A 22,932-nucleotide genomic window follows, 5' to 3' on the forward strand; every position below is an offset into this window, starting at 1 on the left:
ATAGTCATTATCCCCATTTTCATTGAGAGCAAAGAAAACACTGTGACCACATCACGATCATCACGTAAATATAGGGTGTCCCAAACAAAAAAGTCTAATTATAAAGTCAGTGTTTATTAAGATACATTTCATTTTCAAAATGGAATAGAATCTATAGACGCCCTGTACGCATTTTTTGGGACACCCTCTATTTGGTTTGGATGACTAAGTCCCTGCTCTCCAGATTGATTTAAGCTTCCTGGGACAAGAACTGGGGTGAGTGTTCATCTCGTGCCTACTTTGAGTGAAGTATTCTGCTAAGCACTTACCAATGACATCGTCATCATGGGAATTTACCAAGGACCCCCAAAATGATATATGTTATACATGACACCTTAAGAGCACATTTTCTAAACATCCAATGGCCCTGTTGTTTTCATGTCTCCTACTTTACGGATGATGAAGCTGAGGGTTGCAGAGTTTCAGCAGTTTGCTCGTAAGTAATGACATGGAACCCCAAATCAATGGTAAATGCAAAGCCCATTTATCAGTTGAACATAATTTTCGAATGGTTCCCATTTACAATTAATGTTTTAGTTGTTTGGAGGTTATGATAAAGAAGTTGAAAATACATGCCATTACTTTATAAAAATGGCTCTGGGTTTGTTTAGACTTTAGGAGTGGAACAAAGGAACTTATCATGATAAGAAGGTGATATGGTTTATATTCAAGGTATAATAGGAGGTTGCAAGAGAGGACAACTCACTGCCTGGGCAGTGATAGATGATTTAAGTCAAGACTGACACTTGATGTGAGCTCAGCCAGGGGAGAGAGGACAGAAGGGGGTGTGGAAGGCGAGGGCACCCAGGAAGATGGAGTAAAGAGAGCGCTCAAGTCCTGAAAGAGACCTGAGCAGGGTCTCTGAACTTGATCCTACAGGTTCATGCTTCTCAATGTGAACAAACTTTCTGTGGGAAAAGAGGACTCTGGACAAATCAGTTATCTTTTTTAATGAGTCAAAGGAAACATCAGGATAGTGTAATATGGAGTCTTATGAGTCCAAAAGCATACAACACCGAACAGGACCAAAACAACCTATTGAGCTCTGTTTAGCATCATTTTTTCCCCATAGAATTACCGCTTAGAACACTCCTCTGGAAAAGTCAGGGTAGGTAATAAAATCTACTGAGGATTTTAAGGAGGGTTGCATCTCAGAATGACTGTTCCGGCAGAAGCGTGAAGGATGGATGGAGGAGACACGAGGCCCAAGACGACTGAGTCATCAGCTATGACATCAGTATATGTGTCATATCTTGAGTAGAGCAAGTCCTAATTCATATCGATTGATTATAGTAAAATGTGTTGTTATTTGACATGATAAAACCATCTGTGTCCACAGAGGACAACATTCCTTTCTAACGGACTGTAAGTACCCCAAAATGTTTCAGGAGAAAAGTGGGTATGGGGAGATGGGGCCCATTCAGATGCTGGAGTAGTTACCCAGTGAGGGAGCCCCGGTTAGCCCACTCCCTCCTAGGCATCTATGGAGAAACTTGAGAAATTACCTTTGGGTCCATTTCCCCACCAATATAGCCCCCTTCTGGACTTCTGACTGTGAATATAAAGTCTGAAAATGGCCTTGTAAGGACCCTGTTAGGGCCTGGGGGCTGCAAGGCCTCTGCTGGGTGTCCGACAAGGGCCTCACTGTTCACAGGGCGCAGAGGGCGTGGCTGTGTCAGCCTTGAGGGGGCAGGTGGGGGGGTTGTCAAAGTCACAGCGCTGGGCTCCTTCCTCCACCCTCGTCAGTTAATCTAAGGTCACCATGAGGCAGGCAGACTCCAAGGTCGCCTCCTGCTCTCATCGAATCCGCACAACAATCCCTCAAGACGCAGCTCTTCAACCCCACCTTGTATAAGGACGGACGGAAGCTCTGAACAGTCAATGGCAGAACCAAAATTCACACGCAGGTTTCTCCTGCTTCAAAGCCCATGGTTCTCCTTAAACTTGGGAAGGCATCAATTCAAATTTTAAAAATTTGCAAATGTATTTAAAATAAAACTTCAGGAAAGGGTGCTGTCTCTAGGTGTTTGAGTCTTAAGGTAACTCTTCTCTCCCCCTTCCTCCTTTGTTCCCCTCTCTCTCCTTCTCCAGCGGATAGCCTGGTGAGGACAGGGACCATGCCAGGAGCCGGGCACAAGGGCACCCCTTCAACGCCCGCCTCCCATCCTGTTTCGGGCCCAGAGGTTACAGGGTGGGGATACAGCTGCTGGGATGCGTTGCACCCCCAGCAGAGAGTGCAGTGGGCTGTTTCCGGGGCCGGGGGGGGGGGGGTGGTGTCATGTTTGGCCCAGAACACAGTGCTCAGCACACAGCAATTTTTGGGAAACGTTGACTAAATAGAATTTCATGTTTTTATACACTGAGGGACATTTTTCTCTAATGAGAACGGTGATAGCTCTATGTACTTATGCGATAAAATGGGCAACATCTGAGATTCTACCTCAATCCTTTATTCGAGATTTGCTCGAACGTGACTCTTGCCTTCTCTGAAATGAAATCAGTGTTGTAAACTGACGGCGAGGCATCATGTAAATGGACGGCGCTGCCAGGCCAGAGTGAACATTAAATCCCATTATCTGACAGTCCAATTGCCTTGCAGCATCACAAGCACGGGGAGAGAAGGTGACATCAAATTCACAGGACCGTGACTTAGCTGTTCAAAATAATCAGTCTCTCTCCTGGAATGTTTATGGGGAGAATTTCATGACCCCAAATGACTACACGTGATGAATACGTTTATGAAGATGCTGGGGATTAGGAGACAATGGATTTCACTCTGTATTTTAGTGTGTGACTACGTGTACGTGTCCCTTCAGCCAGCAATTTTAAAAAGTACTACATGCTACATGCTGTGCTCAGTGTTGAGGTTCGGGCCGGGGGGAGAGAGGCGTGGTCTCGTCATCCCCTGGGCGAGCTAGTGACGGCTGGCAGGGACGCATGACAGGCCTACTGAGGACCATGGAAGGGCTCCCCGCCTGTGCAAGGCATCTGACACTCACCTGGAAGGATGAGTTTGCTACGAAGGCAAGTGGACGAGTAAAAGGCGTTTTAGGTATAGGTTGAGCCGTGAGAAAATAATAGCACATTTGAAGATGCAAATATTTAGTAGGCTAGAGCTCAAGGCAGTGGTGGGCGAGTGACAGACACGACGGAAGGGCAGGCAGGGTCAGCTCTTCACCTTTCACGACAGACTTCGAGCGAGGTGCAACTCGACTGGCATCAAGGCCTCGCACAGGGTAGATGAGGGTCAAGGCCAGATCTAGGCAACCCAGAGGCATGCTCTATCTTCCAGCACGCCCCTTCCGGGTCACCGGGGCTACAGGAACCAAGTGTGATGCTGCAGCCTGGAGGCGAAAATACATCCCGGCCCTCTGGCCTGGTTTGGATCACCCCGCTGAAGGACAGGGGCAGAACCTCTGACCAGCATCACATTCTGCTCGTTCTTCTATACTGTTTCACATAGCTGCTCGAGGACCCCAGTCTGATTCGGAGCCAGGCCACGCCAATGACTTAGCAGCTGCTTGGCCTTGATCACCTTCCATGAAGGCTCAGTCACACCCCTGCTCAAGCTTCCCAGGGGCACCTGCCCTCTTTCTTGGAAGGGCAGCTCGCTAAGGATGTTCACACACACTTGCAGCTGTTCCCAGGTCCCCGATTTAGTAGTTGCAGCTGTCACAGGCTAACACTACCTGACAGGAAGCATGGAGGGGTAAACCCATCGTTGCCAAATGCCTCACATCCCAGCTAACCTGGTGTCCTCCCCAAACACGAGCCTGAACAGTGCTCTCCTGGGAGTCTCTTCTCCGTCTTCTAGATTCTCCAACATACACAGAACATCAGAAGAACACCCCCACCTAACCCCATTAACAAAGGCAAAATGCACACTATCTCTGCCTCCCAGCCTGCCCACTGAGTGTCCCCAACCCCCGTACCGCTACCCTGAACCTGAAGCCCTCTCTCATTGTCTGTCACCTGCTCTATTGCATAACAACACCTGGAACAGGCAAGAGATGAAAAGATGGCTCAGTGCCTTCACACCATTGAAAAATGAGACCACAGTTTCTGCTGGGGAACCTCGCTATCCCCTGTGACGGGAGGCATGCTGGAAAGCCCACCTACGGAGCGAGCCGGTACCAGGTGAGGTATGAACACGCTGACTGAGGAGGAATCTGGAGGCCAGAGAACTCAAGGCACCTCCAGCATTCTTCCCCCGGAGCTCTTTGTACTGTGTTCCCCACACATTCTCCCTTTTTATGTAGTGTCATAGTTAAGATGCCAACGGTCCTGCTCACACAGTGTCCCTCGGAAGCCCCGATCTCCTGTGGGAACACAGTGCCTGCCACAGAGGCAGGGCCATTTTAACTTCAGTTCCTTTCAAAGTAGAAGGAAGCCTAGCTGGGCGGACTACCGCCGCATCGAGTTATTGAAAACCTCTCACACACTCGCTTCAGTGAAATACAACCCACTGCCAAGTGCCTAGGACGATGTGACTCATGGGTGACCTTTACATCCAGCTCTGCTACGCTGGCTGCCCCGGGGCACCTCGATGACCTTCAGCCATCGGCTGCTTGTCTCCTTGTGCATGGGAATGGAGGGACTAGGGACAGTAGGCATGCAGCCTTCCGAGGGCAAAGTGTGCTCACGGGCCAGAAGTGGTGCCAAGCAGAGGGGTGCTATGGGGGCTCTCCATGGTGCCCTGAGCTTTTCTGGATTCCCCCAGAGACCAGGACGCAGCACAGAGCCATGCGCTACAAGGCTGAGCCCAGAAAGGAGTGGAATGAAAGCGACCCCTTGGAACAGGATCTCGCCAGCTGCCTGGAAGGCCACCTGGTTCATCCGCTGTCATAAGAGGGGCCCCTTTCTACAATGGTAAGGACCTCGGTCAGCACATCTAGCATGGGCAGAGGAGGCTGGAGTAGATCATTCAATTAAGAAACAAGCATGACGAGGCATTTCTTATTCCCCTTCCCCCGACCACACCCCCTTCACCTGCTCTCACCCCCGACAGCCCAGGTCCAGTTGTCTCTTAGGGAAGAATGTGATCTTGTCTGTCTCTGTTCTTGGGACTTTCCATTGTGTTGTTTTCCCTGATTCTTTTAGCAGGCTGTACCGCCCTCAACCACTTCCTGGAGACAAAAATATTTTACTACATAGATATAAATTTGACTTTAACATTCTTTTTGTGCTGGGAATCTTTAAAGACAAAGCGAGAGCAGCATGAAAGGGATGCGCTCAGAAAACCGGAACGAAGTCAAGGACCAACATGGCTCTGGAAGAGAAGCAGGAAGTGAAGGTGAGGTTTGAGGGGAATTCAGGGCAGGAAACTCACATTTTTTTATTTGAAATAGGGTATGGAAAAAGCCTAACGTTGATAGAGGACAGTTTGGGGGAGAAAAACCTATATGCCGAAGAGGTTGATGCCTATAAAGACTATTGGACTATGGAGAGAGGAAAAAAGGAGGCTGAGCCCCTGCTCAAAACCAGTTAGTGCTGAAAAACTGTCCTCTTCCGATTCATTAAGCAGCAGAGATGCCCCCCCCCCCAAAAAAAAAACTGGGCTGCTTGCTTCACACTGAGTCCTACATGAACAGAACCATCAACAACCCTTTCTTGAAATTGTATGGAGAACACAATTCAAGATCCAGTTTGGGAAAAGAGCAAGGATGAGTGATGGAGCTCCCCAAGGAGACGCTGAGCTATCCTCTCCTGCGGAGCAGACCCCCTGTCAAGCATGCCCGTGCCTATGCACAGCCTTTCTTATGCTTGATTGCTCTTCCCAGAACAATCATAAAGCAGCCGAGCATCCAACTGTCCATCAGAAGTCAGCTCAATCTGCGATTCTGACCATCCAACTAGATCCAACTCTGAGTTGTGAGGAATCAAAACCTGGCTGGCACATTCAAGAAAAAAGGTTAAAAAGCAGTTGTCTATATACCTGTCAAATGGAAAGCTAGATGTTTAGGATTGACCTAACTAATACAAGATCCAGTCTTAATGAAGGTGGGGGGATGAACAGGTAAGAACTAAGAGATCGAGAGAAAAGAGGTGACCCAGGGAAAGGATGAGGAAGGATGGGTAACTTTGTGTGATACAAACAACAATAAGAATACGTCATGTCCAGAATTATGCCTTCTCTGAATCTTTGTGAAAGAAACAATTTCCTTGATTCACACAATGTAGCACTGAAACTCATGTTACCACTGCTGTATAGAATGAAGCCTATGACTTAAAGTATTAAAAACTACTTACAATTAAGTACCCAATAATATTTTCCATTAGCCTCTGAGCAACAATGTCCATTTCTGTGATCCTTTTGTGTTCTAAGGTGTTTTGCTTTCCTTTAAGGTCTCTCTCTCTCTCTCTCTCTAAGATGTCACCTTTCATCAAAGTACACATTCCTGAGCGAACTCAGTTCAGCAGCCACAGGAAGGAAGTGATTGCCACAGGGGTAACTGGACTGCAGCTGGTCCCACCCACTTTCTTTTCAGTCATAGTTCTACCTGGAGGTTTCAGAGTTTTTGCTTTTAGAACAAAGTCAAAGTCCACTTCATTAGGCCTTACCTTTGAGGCCCTGAAAGAGAAGGCCGTGGACTTGGTGTCCGACTTTGCCCGGTCCTGCAGGATGAGGCCTTGGTCCTCCGTTAAGGCCAGGTAGTGGCCTGTGGTGAGATGCCGCAGTCGGAAAGCCTGGCCCCATCTGATGCTACTGCCGCTCCAGCTGGGCCGACGAAACAGACAAAACATTGCATTCACACAAAAATAAGTCCTTTTCCGTATGTATCCTGTGCTTTCATGCACATGTTAGCAGGCTGTTAACCATCCCCTAGGCACAAAGCACCAGTCCCCTGGTTTGCTCTAGGATTTCCTGTCTGCTTGAAACAAAGCATGGTGCTCTCTTGTGACCTCCCTTAAGTACAGCAACAGGGGACATGATCTTGGGGCAGGGCAATAGTTTAATGTCACTGGAAGTTCCAAGCTTCCAATTTTTTATTCACTCCACTGAAGAACCTTAATGCAAAACAAACACCTCCCTCCCACCAATAATATACAAACACAACAAAACAACAAAACCCACGAGAAGAATGGGAAGGTTGTCTTTTAAGGGAAACTTGTTCCCGGGAAAGCAAAGCCTTTACAAATGTGCTATCTGAACTCAAACACTTTCCTTCCACAGAGCATCTTATCTTCCAGAGAAACAGTAAAACTATTTGTGCAGCTTACACCTGCCGAAGAGAGGGGGACAGGAAACCAGCCTGATTATGGAATGAATACTGTGGCATATTAGAAGGCAATAAAATATGTGGGATAAAAATGAAGCAGGATAAGATGATTGACATAAGAAAGGTCCCATGTTGAATGCTAACCTTTTTATGGTCCTACATTATAAGGTTGGCATTCAACGAAAGTTACAGTGTCAGGGAGAAATTATCCACTGAATAACCTGTAGTACATTTCTTTTCCAAGTTAGAATAAAATGTTTAAGAGAGATAGGTGCCACAGTTTAAAGGAACTCATGTCTTTATCCAAATGTCTGGAGCACCAGCAAATCCAAATTACATTGTTAAAAGGCTTCAATTCTTCATGTTTAGGATGCTGGGGAGATAAACAACTGTTCCTAGAACTCTCTATACATAGTTAGTTTGACTTTTTACCAAAGTCTAGTTAAGTAAGAACAATGGGCTAATATCCCGAGAACAAGGGTATAACTTTTAACAGGGTTGGAAAAAGAATGTAAATGCCCCAAGCCAGATAACAAGTAGGTGCTCCTTAAAACCAGTAGTTCCCAGCGTTCCTCAGTCAACATCTGAATCTATGGATGTGTGTACGTATGTATGTGTGTGTGTGTGCAAGAGAAGATGTAATATTTTCTTCTGATCTCTAATGGATTATTTTGAGAATGGTTCATGAGAGAGATTTGTACTTTGACATGTGTTCAGGGGAGAATGAGCAGAGAGCTAGAAAGTTAGAGAAGGAAAATAAGATGGCAACACTTAACCAACCCTTGACCCTCCCTCTTATCCCAAGCAGTGTAGCTCTAGCCTAACAAAATAAAGGTTCAGAGCTTAAGTGGACCCTCTTTCAGCAGTTTGACATTTAGAGACCATGAATTAAAAAAAAACTTTTTCTTTATTGATTTTAGAGAGGAAGGGAGAGGGAGAGAGAGAGAAACGTCAATGAGAGAGAACATTGATTGGCCGCCTCCTGCACGCCCCCCCCTGGGGATTTGGCCCACAACTTGGGCATGTGCCCTGACTGGGAATTGAAGTGGTGACCTCTTGGTGCATGGGTCGACACTCAACCACCGAGCCACACCAGCCGCGCGAGACCATAGATTTTTACTCAAGCACATGGCTGTAAAGTCTCAGCCCCCTGTTCCTTCCATCCAGGTGCAACACTGTTTCTGACAAATTTGTGGTAAATGCTGTTTCTCCACAGCCCTGTTTCCAATAATGTCTTAGTCTTCCCTACCTCATGCCCTCACAGACACCACTCTGGAAGCTAGGTTTCCATTGGAGCCAACAAAGCTACAGAGAGGAAGAAGACTTACCTGGATTCTAGAGAATCTGTTTAAGAAAATAAATGGGAGAAGAGCGTTGATGGCTCCCAGTGGTCAGCTCTGAGCTTGCCTTTTGTAACCCAGCCACTGCAAGGGCAGCAAGAGCCATCTGGCTTCGTAATCAAAACAGAGATTGCAGAAATCGTGTGTGTGTGTGTGTTTTCTTTGAAAACAAAGTTACAGACATTTCAGATTTAGCTGTGGGCCAAGAACTTGTGCATTCGCCAGGTGATATGGCCCAAATTAAATATTTAAGAGAAAGGACTGTGCCAAAAACGGAAATAATCTTCAAAAGAGCACCACCCTGACCCTCCATTACCTTATCCGTAGGGGTTCCACTCTCCACAGAGACCTGGCTCGTGTCCCAGCTCCCCCAGCTTCATAGAATATCCTCCTGTGAGCAGAGCTGGAGATTAGTTCCTGTGCACCAGTGATCAGCACCAGGCAGGGGACAGCTCCCTGCAGCGGCTGCTCAGACATTGTTTTTCTAAGTCAGCAAAAGGAAAATCAAGAGGCAAAGGGAGGCACCCTTTCCCAGTGTCTCTCTCTTATGTTGGGAAAAAAGTGCTAAAGGTGGAGGAATTGCTTGCCAGGTACATCTCAGGGACACTCAGGGACCATCAGGTGTACAATGAAGAGGACTGTCTCCATTTCCACGTCAGGAGTCAAAACAGCCCAGTCATGTGATCAGACCAGAGGCTGAATGCTCCAGTTCTTCCAGATCAAGTGCCTTGATGTTTGACACCTTTAAAAAGGTGTTTCCACTTTTAGAACACACATGCAGTACCTTGTGAATTCATTCCCACTGCTCTAGGAAGCCTGGAACAAAGCTTTATGCCCAGTGGCTATAACGGTCATGCTTTTATCACAGTCCTGTTGCCTCCTCTCCTGCAATATGATAAGCTTTCCATGTATTTTCAAATAAAATGTTTGCTTTGGAATAATTTTAGATTTACAAAAAAGTTGCAAAGATAGTACAGAGTGCTCCCGTACAGTCCCACTCAGTATCCCCTAATGCTATCACCTGACATTACAATGATACCATGTCAAAATGAAGAAACCAACATTGGCACATCATTGCTAGCTAAACTCAAGACTATTTTGACTTCGCCAATGTCTCCATTACATTTTTTCCTGCCCCAGCATTCAATCCAGGACACCACAATGCAGTTAGCTGTCAGTCCCCTGCTTCCTCTGGTCTGTTACAACTCCTTAGTCTTCCCTTGTTTTCCATGACTGACTGTTCTCAGGAGTACTGGTCAGGTATTCTGTAAAATATCTCTTGATTTGGGTTTGCCCGATGTTTAACTCATGATTCGCAAAGTCTGCTTTTTTAATCTGTAGGATATGGACCAACCTACCTAGATCACAGATTATGAAGAATTAAATAAACTATTCTAGTTGTCCCTGGATTATCTGGTATTCTAAATCCAGACACTTTTTGAGAATCTTGTGACCTTAGGTTAAGAATGATCATTTAACTGCATGTAAATTCACTAAGTTAAACCCTTTCTCTATCACAGAGGAATTGTATATATCACAAATGAATCACTCAGGTCACCGAAGAAACTTGATCTAGATTTTTGAGACAACAGGTTATCAACAGAGGTGAAGAGAAAATGTGCCATTATTTTTTCTCTAGAGTAGCAGTATAATTATAAAATTGTTAAAATACAGGCATGGGAGTTGGGCAGATCTGAGTTCAAATCTGTTAGCTGTGTGACCCTGGTCAAGTCCCTTCAGCTTTCATTATATCCATGTTTTCATCTGTAGTGTCTAATGAGGGTACTTAACCTCAGAACGGTTGTGAGAAATTAATGCTTTCTTTTTAGAAATCAACATGCCCCAAAATGCTCCTGGATGTACAAAATACTATGTATTGTGGATTCATTTAACTTGTTTAAATATAGATGTTTGTATATTTGTTTAAATATAGATGTTTATAAACAAGCAGAGGAAACACATTTAATGAATGCTACAGAACTAAAAACCATTTAACAGTGGTTATCTCTGAGTAGTGGGATGATAAAGGACATCCTAAATATTTTTCAAATGTACACATTAACAGAAAATACGTAGTAAGTATTTGGAAAGAAATCCTATATTACCTTATTGTTCTGACACACTAGGTCGCCCCTGTACCAGGCCTAGAATAGTAATGACACTGCACTAACCTCCTAGCCACACAAGAGAATGTGCCAGGATTTTCACTAATGCTTCTCCCTCCTCACTGAGGGCTGGAGGGATCTCTGAGGAGAGGGTGGTGCAGCTCACCCTAGGTTTCTGGATGAGAGAATGCTCTCCTCCTAACAGCTAAAGAATTCTGGAAGGTTAGTCCTTCTCACCTAGGAAATGCTGGGGGCTTGTTCCATTTATTCTCTCAAGGTTACAGAAGTTGAAACAATCTAAAGCAATTATCTAAGGAGAGGAATAGAGTGGGTGGTAAACTGAGGTGCTTTTGAAAGCCTGGCTGACAGCTTAGCCTTGACTTCAACAGCTTAAGTGACTTACCGCAGGGCGCTTGACAAGTCAGAGGCAGAGCCAAGGATCAGAGCTCAGAAAGCTGGACGGATTTGGGGTTTGCACCCTGGGACAGTCGGCCTCCTTAGCCAGCCTCACTGCTCCCAGGCTTTAGAGGGGACAGGAGTTATGTCCTCCTGAAAGTCAGCCCCACGGCAGTGGAATCACACACATGGGGTCCTTCAGTGTGTTATCTGTTCCCAGTTCCTCTGAGCACTCCCGGACTCCAGTACTCCTGGCCACCCCAGCCAGTTCTGAGAATTTACCCGATGACGGAAGACAACCTGAGGCTTATCACTCACCTTACTTAGACATCCTGCTTTCAGAGACCAGTTGACATGAAAATTCAGGTTCCAGTATACTAAAGAGCGGTCCCTTCCTACCCTCGTCTCAGCCCCGTCATGCTTCCTTACACATTATTTTCATCTGTGGATTTCTTTTCTTTCTTTTTTTTCCCCCCAAAATACAGATTAGACCTGAGGAGGACTCACGCCAATGGAAGGCCACCCCCCTCTCATTCTGGTGATGGCAGCGTACCTGCTTCAGGTCGCCCACGTTGGGAACAGTCTTTTATCTGTTTCACTCTCCCCAGCACCTGCCATCTTTTCTTGTTGTCAGGATCCTGTCTCTCCACTCGACTGGAGTGCCCACCCAGTGACAAGCCTCGCCAAGCAGTCTAGTTTCTGCACAGGCTGCTTCTAATATGGCTCAAAATTTAATGACAGGTGTGGGGGGCAGGGGAGGCAAAAGGGCCATGTGGGAGGTTAGTACTTTATTTCCCCCAAATTCCTATCCTGAAAAGAACAGATATGAGAAGAAAGAACTAGTGAATTCTGACGTACTCCATCTCAGATGTAGCTGTTCGAGACTCATCTGCAAAACTTCAGTTCTTGACCCACCTGCAAACTTTCCCAATGCAGCAGAATAAAATATTAAAGAGACAGTGCACGGGCTAGTGCATAATTCACTGTTTCAAGGAAAGGGAAAGAAAGTTGCAACTGAAGAGGATCACATGACATTATGTAGAGCATGGAATCCTCAGTTCTAAGGGAAATCAAGTTTGCCTGACCATTGGACCAGTGCCAGGGAGGCAGTGCGTGGATTAATCAGGCATTTGCCATTGGTCTGTGCTTTATGTATCCTAGAAACGGTTCCCACGTCACATATTCAGAGGACAGAACAAGTAGGAAAAAACTCAGAACAGTATTGCCAATGGATGGTTTCTAAGAGGTACAATAATATGTTTGAGCTTATTACTACTGGGGGCCCTTTAGTACATCAAATAGGGAATGAGCCCTAGATGGAGAGTCAGCAGCTCTTTCTTCTAGTCTCCCATCTACCATCAACCAGTGGGCAGGAGTCTGACCGAGATGATTTCCATGTTGTATGGATGCGGTCCCATGTATCTCATAAAGGGAGAGACAGTTAACATGGTTCCCGTGGGCATGATGCACAAACAAATATATCACCACCAGCACGCCAGACTCAATGCTGTTCCAAATTCAGTCTAATTTGGACCTGAGATTTGATTTTTAAAAATACGTGTATGTAAGATTTCTATAGCTGTAGGGGCCAAGCTCTTTATGCCCCGCTCCTCTGATGATAAACAGAACACTAAAGCACCCTTCAGTATGAATTTAAGACCTGTATTAACATCATCCATCTTTGGGTTTGGATTTCTGAAAAACATTCACTGAGGGGTCAACTAGAGGACCAAAGATAGCAGCACCCTCAGCAGCACCCTCTAAATGCTGCCCTTGGCTCCGTCCCCTGCTAATTCCAGCTCCTGTTGGATACTGACATTTGGTTCCTCCAATCCTACTTGGGAATGAGCAAAAGGAATTCACCAAACTCCACCTTACTCAGCTCACGAAAGGGCAATATGAGTAATAATCTGCCAGTGAAGAGCCTGGTGTATCCTTTGTGCAAGTGCTCAGACCCACTGGAATGAGTAGCTTGACTTCCGTTACCAAAATGGGTGCTTCAATTCACAATGAATGCCACCAGCAACTCCTGAGAGACAGGAGTTGGGAAGGGGCTGGGAAGCATTGTAGAACGCTTGCTGAAGCAGCAGCTCAGGCACACACCTGGGTCAACCCCAGGGTCCTGGCATTCCTGCTTACACACCGCAACCCGCGGCTGAAGTGAGGCTCACAGTGGACCATCACTTACAGAGTCCACCTGTGGCCACATCCAATGCAAGCTCTTCAGCGTGGGTCACCTGAGACTGCAGACAGGTAGGAGGAGGAGGAAGCTATCGGCTTACCTGTGCTGGGAATCATTCTGGTCTGTAGATGATATCGTCAAACACTCATCATGACCATGGAAAAGGCGTACCACATGCCCACCGAGTAGGTAACCTATAAGAGAATTATGTTCTACCATGAGCAGATGGCAAGCTTCATAAAGAGAATAGCATGGTTAAAAGGGTCCATGTGTGCCGGTCTGAGTCAGTATTGAAAAAAAACACAGAGAGAGAAGCATTTGGGAAACTATAGATTCCCTGACTTCAGGCCTCAGGCAGAAAAGACAAGGATGTCAAAAGAATTCTAATGTTGAAAGTTAAATAGGGTTTCAAGGATAAGCAAGTCCAACATCAAAAGGTAAGGTGAAAATTGTGTCAATTCATATCATTAAAAAAACCAAAAGGAAAACTGAGTTGCTACTGTTAAGGAGATAAGTATTTTTCAACTGCTTGTGATGACTCGACACCAAACTCCTGGATGAGCGCTTACAATCTCACTGTGGATGCTCGGTGGCAAAATCCAAATCAGGATGCAGCCGAGGGAAAGAAAGAAGGTGCTGGGAAGGGGGTAGCAAACTGTTATTAAAAGTTGTCTTAGGCCCGGCTTGTGTGGCTCAGTGGATTGAGCATCTTCCCATGGACTGAGAGGTCCTGGTTTAATTCCCAGTCAGGACACAGGTTTCAGGCTTAATCTCCAGTAGGGGGCATGCAGGAGGCAGCCGATCGATGTATCTCTCTCACATCAATGTTTCTATCTCTCTCTCCCCCTTCTTCTCTCTCTAAAAAAAAACAACAAAAAAATGAAAACATTTTTTTAAAAAGTTGTCTTAGAAGCAGCAAGCTTTCGAATGCATTTCACAAACACAAATCAAACCTCGACACTAATCTTACCACATTGTGGGGAAGGCAGAAAGACATCCAGTATTCCTGAGTTAACAAACACAGACGCCACTATCATAAAGCTCTGAGCTTTTAGAATAAGGAAAGAAATATGAATAGTCATGGAGTTCAGAGATGGACAGGAAACAATGAAATTCAAGGACATGATGACCGATTCATCTTCAAATAAATCGTGAGCCTTAATTCAAAGCACATAGTAGCAGGAGAGGGGCCCCCATCTGAGCTTTACCTTGCACAAAGAAATGGACAAATTTTACCCCTTTAAATTAAACGATTTTCCAGGCTAGTCTGTTCTCAGGAGACATATGGACTTAATATGCTCAATGTCTGTATTAGGATTTTTTTGAAAGTCACATAATTAGATCATTTTAGGGGCTGTCAAACCATTTTGAGTGTTGGATAAATATAAGAGGAATGAGAAGTCATGTTGGAGGAGAAAAGTGTTATTAGTGTATCTTGTGCAAGGAGAGTCTAATATTTCCTTTTCCTTTTTTTTTTAATCCAGGCAAGGCAAGTTTCTTAAACTTCCCCCAAACATTCAGAAGTCTTTTCACAATTTTCCTCTATCTTCTTATACTACTATAGCCAATTGCATCTTTTTTTTTTTTTTGCATTAAGATAATTCATGATATACTATAGGGGAATTCTTAATCAACAATTTATTTAGAAAACTAAAATCATCCACAATCATGCTCTTCATTAAATTCTCCATCATCTCATGCTGCGGAGGCCACGCCTCACTTGGGGTCACCATTTCCAGTCCTCCGTCTCCTCGATCAACATTCTGTCTACACGGAGAAAACTGCCAGGTGCTGGTACATCGTGTTTCTTAATTGGAATATGCAGGGCAATCGTCAGGAAAGAGGGATCGTGAGGAGGGTCACTTACACTCTGAAGGGCTGGAGAGCACTTTCCACCAGGGGATGCTGACAGATCATGTCTACGGGGCCAGATGACTCAGGTGATGAGCTACCCAAGGGCACTCCACACTTCTCTAAGAGCCTTTCTGATGCGACTGCAAACACATCTTAATTAATCTCCATAAGCCCTCTGTTTGGGCTGGGAAATAATTTTATTCCTACAGTGACAATGAAAAATTTAGCATGGATGACGCTTTAGTCAAAACTTCCTCGCGGAAGATTTAAATCCCGAGTTTCCTAATTCCTCATAGAAAGGGAATGATTGACAACTGACAGAGGGGGGTGGGTTAACTTCAGCATAAAACGAGAGGGCTAAACATACCCTGCCTTTTTAAAGCCTGCTGGCCACAAGTCACCGAAAGAGGTGGAAGTCTGTTGTTTCCTGACTGTACAGTTGAGCTCTGATGCCATCTGAATCTGTGGTATCACCTTGACACTGTCGGTTTGCCATTTGCAAACATCATATCACAGGAGGGCAGTCCCAGTTTAAAACTACTAGGCTCAGGATTAAAAACGGTTAAGGTCTGTGACATGAGTATTTTTAAAAACTTGTTCTTGCTCTAAAGTGCTATCATGGAGTGCGATAACCCACAGGTCATTGGCATTTGATTATTCTGCCCAGCTGTGGCACTATCCCTTAGTAAGGTGAGGCCAGTATGTTCATTACATAATTTGCGTTGGCTCTGCCTGGCTCCGAGAAACAGGATATGTCAAACAACCTTTGACGTTCTCACTTCCGAGGGTAAAATAAAATACTGAGACTCTTTCACTTATTATTTTTAAATGGCCTTCCACAAATACAAGTGGAAACAAATGGCCAAATGTACTTTTCTTTTAGAGAAAGTTCTCCTCCCACCTGTATAGAGAGAGGCATTGGGAGGAAATAATAACACCACCACCTTCTTGGCAAATAATCTCCTCTAAAATCGAAGTTGCTGAGGTCTGCACGCTTGGAACCATAACTGTAAATAAAAGTGAAAAGTCAGTGGGGGAGGGAAGGTGCCTATCCCAGCCCGAAATGCAGAGAGTGCTAAAATAACAGTGGACTCCAAAGGATTAAAAATAGGTCCAGGAATGCTCGTGTAATCGGAAATCAGGACAGAAAACAATCCCTACCAACACCAGAGAAAGGAATTCAGGTGAACTAAAATCGTGCTGACTGTGTATCAAGATGCTCACACGGGAGCTGGGACACAGCGGGAAATGTCAATCTAGACAGCGCAAGACCAGCGGGCAGACCCAGGGCTGCATGCACATGGAAAGCACACCTTCTTCGATGCTGCTTCCTGAGCACGTAGGATGTACATTCCAGAGTGTCTGCATAAAGGAGGCATCCACTTGTACGGTAGCATTTGATATCGAGAGATGCTGCGGCAGAGACAAAAATGAGACATCCTTTAAGCCACCTGAAGTCGCGACAGAAGCAGCTCACCTAGAATTTCAAGGATCGAATTACAAGCCTAGCGTCCTCTGGCCCTTTCTGCAGAGCATGAAAGCTTTCCTCACCCCACCTAGAAGCAGCTTCAAAGTGGGACGCTTTATTCCGGGCAGAGGAAGCATTCAGCTCCAGAGGTGACAGACAGATGTTGACTTCATCCCTTCAGCTGGATCCGTGGTTCAACAGGAATTTATAAAACGTTTATTCTTGGTAGGACACAGGAACTTACAAATGGGAGGAATGACTCCAGTCTTCATGCTAGACGATGTAAAATCTGGATTGACACTAAGGAGCTTAAAGACTTTCTCTGCCACGTCTCTGATCATCAGGTATTCCGTGCATGCACGCACGCCCCTACCAGCCAAGGGCTTGATGTCAAAGATGCTTGCCTAGTACCCATCCCCAGGTGCAAACTCTCACCGGCATCTCCCAACCATCATGACATCTCACTTGTGGGGACATTTTAAATTCTCTTTCATTCTTTCCCATAAGCTTATGTTCCTATATCCCATTCTTTCAGGCTTGTTCTTCACCAGACAGGAGCTAAACGACGTGATAAATTCACAGTAACGGCAGCTAATGTGTAAATAGTTGGCTTTCTCTGGAAATGCCTGGGGCATTTTTGCAGTTTGCTGGGCAAAGTACCCTATTCTGAAAGGATAACTCACAGTTAAATTCCAGGCCCCGTGACAACCTGGCAGGGGAGAGGATTTAATCACCTCCCCTGGAGTAATTAATCACCTCTTAGGTACACTACGCAAGGGCGGGCGTCCATCTTATCCTACGCCACCCGTTGTGGCTGTGTTCTCCTTGACCAACCGTCGCTAAAAGAAAATATTCTGGAAATGGAAGCTGCCAGTGTCAGGAGGTACTCACGAGGTATCTCTCAGAGGACACGCTGACGAGGATGAGGTCATCTCCAATGCGAACCTTTTCTCCCTCCGACCTCTGCTTGGAAGCAGGATGGATGGTCCACCAACAGGCTTCTCCTACGTCAAGACTCCTTGAGTTAGTCATTGCTTCTGTTCGCTCCTGACAACAGCCCCTCAAACACACACGCACACACTCCAGACCTCAATTTCTATTTATCTAATAGCATTCCAGTTAGCCCCACATCTGCGTTTGCCTTCATCCATCATTCTCATTCTCTCTAGAGACAGGCAGTGTTGGGAAAGTCTTGGAAGCCAGAAACTACAGGAGCCTGAGTACTTTTAATACATACAGAAACATGCTCTCTTCACAGGCACTTACAAATAACTGCTTTAATTTATTTTTATTAATTTATTTTTCTTCTTCCAATTTTTATTAATTTATTTTTGTTACAGATGTTCCTCCTCCTCCCCCACCCCCAGACACCCTGCTCCCCATCCTGCCCTCCAGCCCCCTGGCATTGTTGTCTATGTCCATTGGTTATGCATACATGCATGTAAGTTCTTTGGTTCATCTCATCCAAATCATTGCTTTAAGAATCAACTTCAGTAGACGACTGACCACTTACACGTTTATCTTTTCCCCACCCCTCCATGAATTTTACGAAAACATCAGTATTTCTACTGAAAATAGCGAGAGCTTTTCAAAAGGCCCAACACTACAGGAACTACAGTAGCAGGTGCAAATTTGACAGTGACCAAGAGAAACTTCCATTTTGAAGAAAGGAAAGCCGATAGGTGGTGTTAGCCAGGAGAAAGCTAAAACTCAAGTCTTGGGGTACGAATATGGACGAGAAGCCAATCTCAAGAAATAAGGCCATTCCTGCTGCATATTCCCCAGAAAGTCTCTGGAACTGGGGGTAACAGTTCCTTGTGAAGACACTAGGAGAAGATGGGGTTGAGAACAGGAGGACTGGCTGAAAGTCTTAAAGGAGCCAAACCCCCTGCATTCTCTTTTCTGTCCTGCACAGCCAACAGGTGACTCTTCCTCCTCCACCCACAGAGGGTTGGAAGTCCAATCCATGGAATGACAAACCATCAGAGGTCCGGTTTTGGAAATACCAGGCTCTGTCCAACCAGGAAGTAAAGAATATTCATGACAGAGAACTAAAACGCCATGTCCTGCTGAGTGACCCAGCTCCCTCCTCTCTGCCCTCAGCTTCCCGAATGCCAGCTGCAGGCTGAACCTGACCACAGCCCCCCACATCTGAGGGTTGCCGTTTAAGGAGGCCAGATACACAAGATAAAAGATACCGCAGTTTGGGCACCTCCAGGAAGTGCTAGGTCCCATCTGGGTCACGGGGACGTGAGGTGTAGAGGTGGCAAGCCACAGCCACACACTCAGAGCTGCCGGTCAGCTTTTCCAACCCCGATCGAAGCCTGCAGGGGGACCAAGGATCACCTGGCACCTGGGACAGTCTGCCACGGATGACAGGAACGAAACAAAATGGGGGAGAGGGACTTGGAGGAAACAAAGATTCCCGAGAGACAGACAAAACTCTTTAAATCTTAAAATTAATCATCTCAGAGAGATAAGAAGTACATTAGTGAAGCAGCAATGCACGTATCCATGAAGGATCCCTTCAAAGAAAAAGAAAAACTCTCTGGTCCCGAAAAAGAGAGAAGGAAAGGGTTATAGGATCAAGCTGAATGATTGTCCCAAAAGAAGAACGAAGAAAAACAGAACTAGGAGTGAAAAGAAAATTAGAAAACCCATCTAGAGAATTTCCAGGAAGCAAGGACAGAGAAAAGGGAGCAAATTAACAAAGCAATATTATTAAAATGTTCCCAAGCTGAAAGACGAGCATTTTCTGATTGAAAAGACCTATGCAGTGCCTAACCCAGTGGAGCGCAGAGACCCACGCCTGGGTGCTTTCCTGTGAGACTCAGAATAGAAGGGATCCATGTCCAGACACATCGCTGTGGAATTTCAGACACCAGGGCGACCAAGAAGATCCAGGTAGCTCTCAGAAAATATCAACAGGTCACACACAAAGGATCAGAAATCAGCAGCAAGACCATCAACTAGGAGAAAACAGAAGAACACCTTTGGGATGCTGAGAAAAAGAAAATTTCCAGTGTAGAGCACTGTGAATTACTTGTGAAGCGAAGTGAGGAAACTTTCAGATGACAGTTTACCTCTCGTAAGTCTTTTCTGCAAAAGCTACTGAAGAATGAGCTCCACCACAGTGAAGTGATAAACCAAGCAAGCAGAAAAACAGAATCCCAGAAACATGGAATGCAGGGGGGAGGCAAAGGGAGTTTCCTAGACAAGGTGGGTGATCCTAAGGTGCAACTGAGAGAACTGCTAATGGGATTGAATCTAATCAGGGGAGAGAGTCAGTTCTAGGGAACGGTTTAGAAATGAATGAATGATCGTGCCACAAAAAGAATAAGACAAACAAATAAGGCAATTATTAACTAGTAGAAAACTCCAAAATAATACAATCAAGTGAACTGAGTATAGTATATAATGAGTCTCATTCGCAAATAAAAGTCACAGTTATAGCAGTGTTAGCAGTAAATACTGATTGGGCAGTTACATGTAAATATATTGGGAGGGTGGGAAGCAGACAGGGAAGAGTGAGATGTAAGAGTTATTTGTTTTTATTATTCATTTGGAACCATCAATAGATAAGACCTAATCTGGAAAGAATAACTACATAGTATACTATGTTATTCACTAACAAGTGGTAAGTGATACCAGAGGAACTGAAAGTAGATGCCCCAGAAAGAGGTAGGAATTCAGAACAGGGAGGGGTGGGCAGGAGACTGATGTTTTCTTTATTTCTTTAAACTATGTACAGGGATCATTTTGATTAAATTTAAAATTTCATAACAAAAGAGGTTGACCTCTACACTGCAGGGGAAAATGACATTTATATCCATTATGTACTCTGGGTCACCAGGGCGATTGGGATAAGTTGGTGGTAAACAGGCACGTGGGGGAAGGGTTTATGTGTTCTCTGGCCCTCACCTGGGAACAGCTCAGCGGCCAAGGCCGTTCCCAGAACCAATGAGATATGGGCCAGTGGATGACCCTAAAATACATAAAAGAAAACACTAAAAGCACTGCTTTTTTTTTAAGCATTTATTTTCTCCTAAATCTAATTCTAAAGCTACATCTAAATGCTAAAACAAAACCACAAAAATCCTTAAAAGGAGAAAAGAAAGAACTCAGTAACCAAAACCAAGGGAACATGATCCCAGGTTCTTTTAAGTAAGTCAAACCATTTATGTCCTCTGTGTAGAGGGTTCCAGAATTGTTCAAGAAGCTCTCTACAAACTTCTCCCCACATTCTCCTAGAGATCTGACTCGCATTTACTTGTTTTCAACTCAGAAGAGGTTTCTGAGCCAAAGGTGCATGCAAAGAACGAATCGGTAGGAAGCAGAATGGTCCTCGGTTGGATTCTGAAGTGAGGAGACTCTCCCAGGTAATACTGAAACTTACCTGCACTGTGCATGCATTCTCCTCCCCTGCAAATACCAAACTGCCTTCTTCAAGGAGAGTATGAAATGGGTTTGGGTGAGGGAGGTAAAATAAATTATTTTGAAAGGCTCTAGGTGTTCGTGAACTTTCCCACCTGTCTCCTGCCAAAGTCAGCTTCTGGTCAGCCAGCTTGAGCCTGGGTTGGCTCACGTGTTTATCTGTCGGCAGAATTCACCCTAGGTCTGATTTTAGAAATTTAGAAAAGAGTGCTGGAAAGAGTCACATCTGATGCAACTTCCCTGTGTTTTTATTGGAGGCGCTGACATTTAAACAAAATAGATTTCCTGAATACATAACTAGAAAGTGGTTTTTCTCAATTTCTTCCCAACTCGCAAAAAAACTCTGAAGAATCCTTGTATTGATGTAAACTGAGTGACCTCGTATAACTTTTCTGATCACGTGCTCCAAGACTGACAGCTGGTCTATATCAGAGGCCGCAGAAGTGTGCTACTTCGCACAATGTGTAATTTTCAGAAAATGTTGACACCACCTAGAGCAGCGGTTCTCAAGCTGTGGGTCGCGACCCCTTTGGGGGTTGAGTGACCCTTTCACAGGGGTTGTCTAAGACACAACAGTAGCAAAATTACAGTTATGAAGTAGCAATGAAAGTAATTTTATGGTTGGGGGTCACCACAACATGAGGAACTATACTGAAGCGTCGCGGCATGAGGAAGGATGAGAACCACTGGCTTAGAGGAAAGCATATTTTTAAGAATAACACTTAAGTTGAAACCAAAGCAACCACAAATCAAATTCAAATTTAATCTTATTTTAGGAGGAAGAAACGCTAATGAACCGAGGCAGCCCCACTTTTCTACTTTGTGCAAAACGAAGAGGAGAGAGAGGGCTTCTCCTCAGGCATCCTTAGACACCACGGTGTATGATGTCAAAACAGCAGGTGCACATCCTTTAAACTCTAGATTTTTGGCTATGTCATCTGTAAAATCAGACAATCTGCAACATCCCCTTATGAATGGACAGCTTCAGAGCATCCACATGGACTTCTGCTCTTTGGCTACCCAACAATGAAATTGCCTCTTCCTGTTTTGGGGAAAATGTTATGATGTCAAAGACCCCCATCCAAGACGGCTCTTCCTGCAGTGTGATCAGGCTGATTACTCTTCCCTGGTCTCTCTGTCCCCGCCCCTTTCCCAAACCCGGGGATTCAGCTTTAGAGCAGGTTCCACCCAACATTCTTCCAGTAATTCTCAGTTTGCTTGAGTGAGCCTGAATCAGTTTCTACTGTTTTCAACCAAGAATGCTGATGGGTACACAGCGCAACCTCTAAACTGAGCAGACATTCCATACCTAATGCCTTTGGCGGATGGTCAGATTGCCCATGAATACTTCCAACCATAGGCAGCATGCTACAGCCAAAGGCCAGCTGTTCCTCTGCCGGAGAATCGCAGGTATTACAAAGTGGTTTCCCTCACTGAAGTGCAGGGTGAAATCTGCCTCCTTTTAACTTCTATCCACTGCTCCATTGATCTTTGCAATAACCCCTAGCAAATCAGACCATTCTTTGATACTATAACTATAAATATAATATAAATAACTATAGTTATCTTGATGGTCAATAGTTTTGACTAAACTAGAAAAAGTATGTGATGGCCCTGGACGGTTTGGCTCAGTGGTTGGAGCGTTGGCCTGCGGACCAGAGAGTCCTGGGTTCAGTTCTCGCTAGGGGCATGTACCAAAAAAAAAAAAAAAAAGTATGTGATGTATAGTACTGGTGGTAAAGAACAATTTAACGGCATTAAATCATACAGTAATTTATTATTTAAATAATTTTGCATATTATTTTCTTTTATTACTCCTTTAAACTTTCTAATTCAATCAGAAAAAGTTTTAAGTTTGGAGCTTCTATGCCATTAACTCCTTTCTAATATTTGA

The 22,932-nt window shown here is 44.9% G+C and overlaps 1 protein-coding gene across 1 annotated transcript in view; it reads right to left on the reverse strand.

The window, feature by feature from the left end:
- RYR3 (ryanodine receptor 3) overlaps positions 1 to 22,932 on the reverse strand; it is a 372,120-nt gene that overhangs the window by 294,039 nt on the left and 55,149 nt on the right. The window contains exons 7-11 of the mRNA XM_036247201.1: positions 17,496 to 17,608; positions 16,450 to 16,549; positions 13,383 to 13,476; positions 8,916 to 8,990; positions 6,601 to 6,757 (exon numbers count right to left, since the gene is read on the reverse strand). Coding sequence (XP_036103094.1) covers positions 6,601 to 6,757; positions 8,916 to 8,990; positions 13,383 to 13,476; positions 16,450 to 16,549; positions 17,496 to 17,608 — 539 coding nt within the window. The remainder of the gene's footprint in view (positions 1 to 6,600; positions 6,758 to 8,915; positions 8,991 to 13,382; positions 13,477 to 16,449; positions 16,550 to 17,495; positions 17,609 to 22,932) is intronic.

This window comes from Molossus molossus, unplaced genomic scaffold (genome assembly GCF_014108415.1).
Source record: "Molossus molossus isolate mMolMol1 unplaced genomic scaffold, mMolMol1.p scaffold_m16_p_1, whole genome shotgun sequence".
Classification (NCBI taxonomy): domain Eukaryota; kingdom Metazoa; phylum Chordata; class Mammalia; order Chiroptera; family Molossidae; genus Molossus; species Molossus molossus.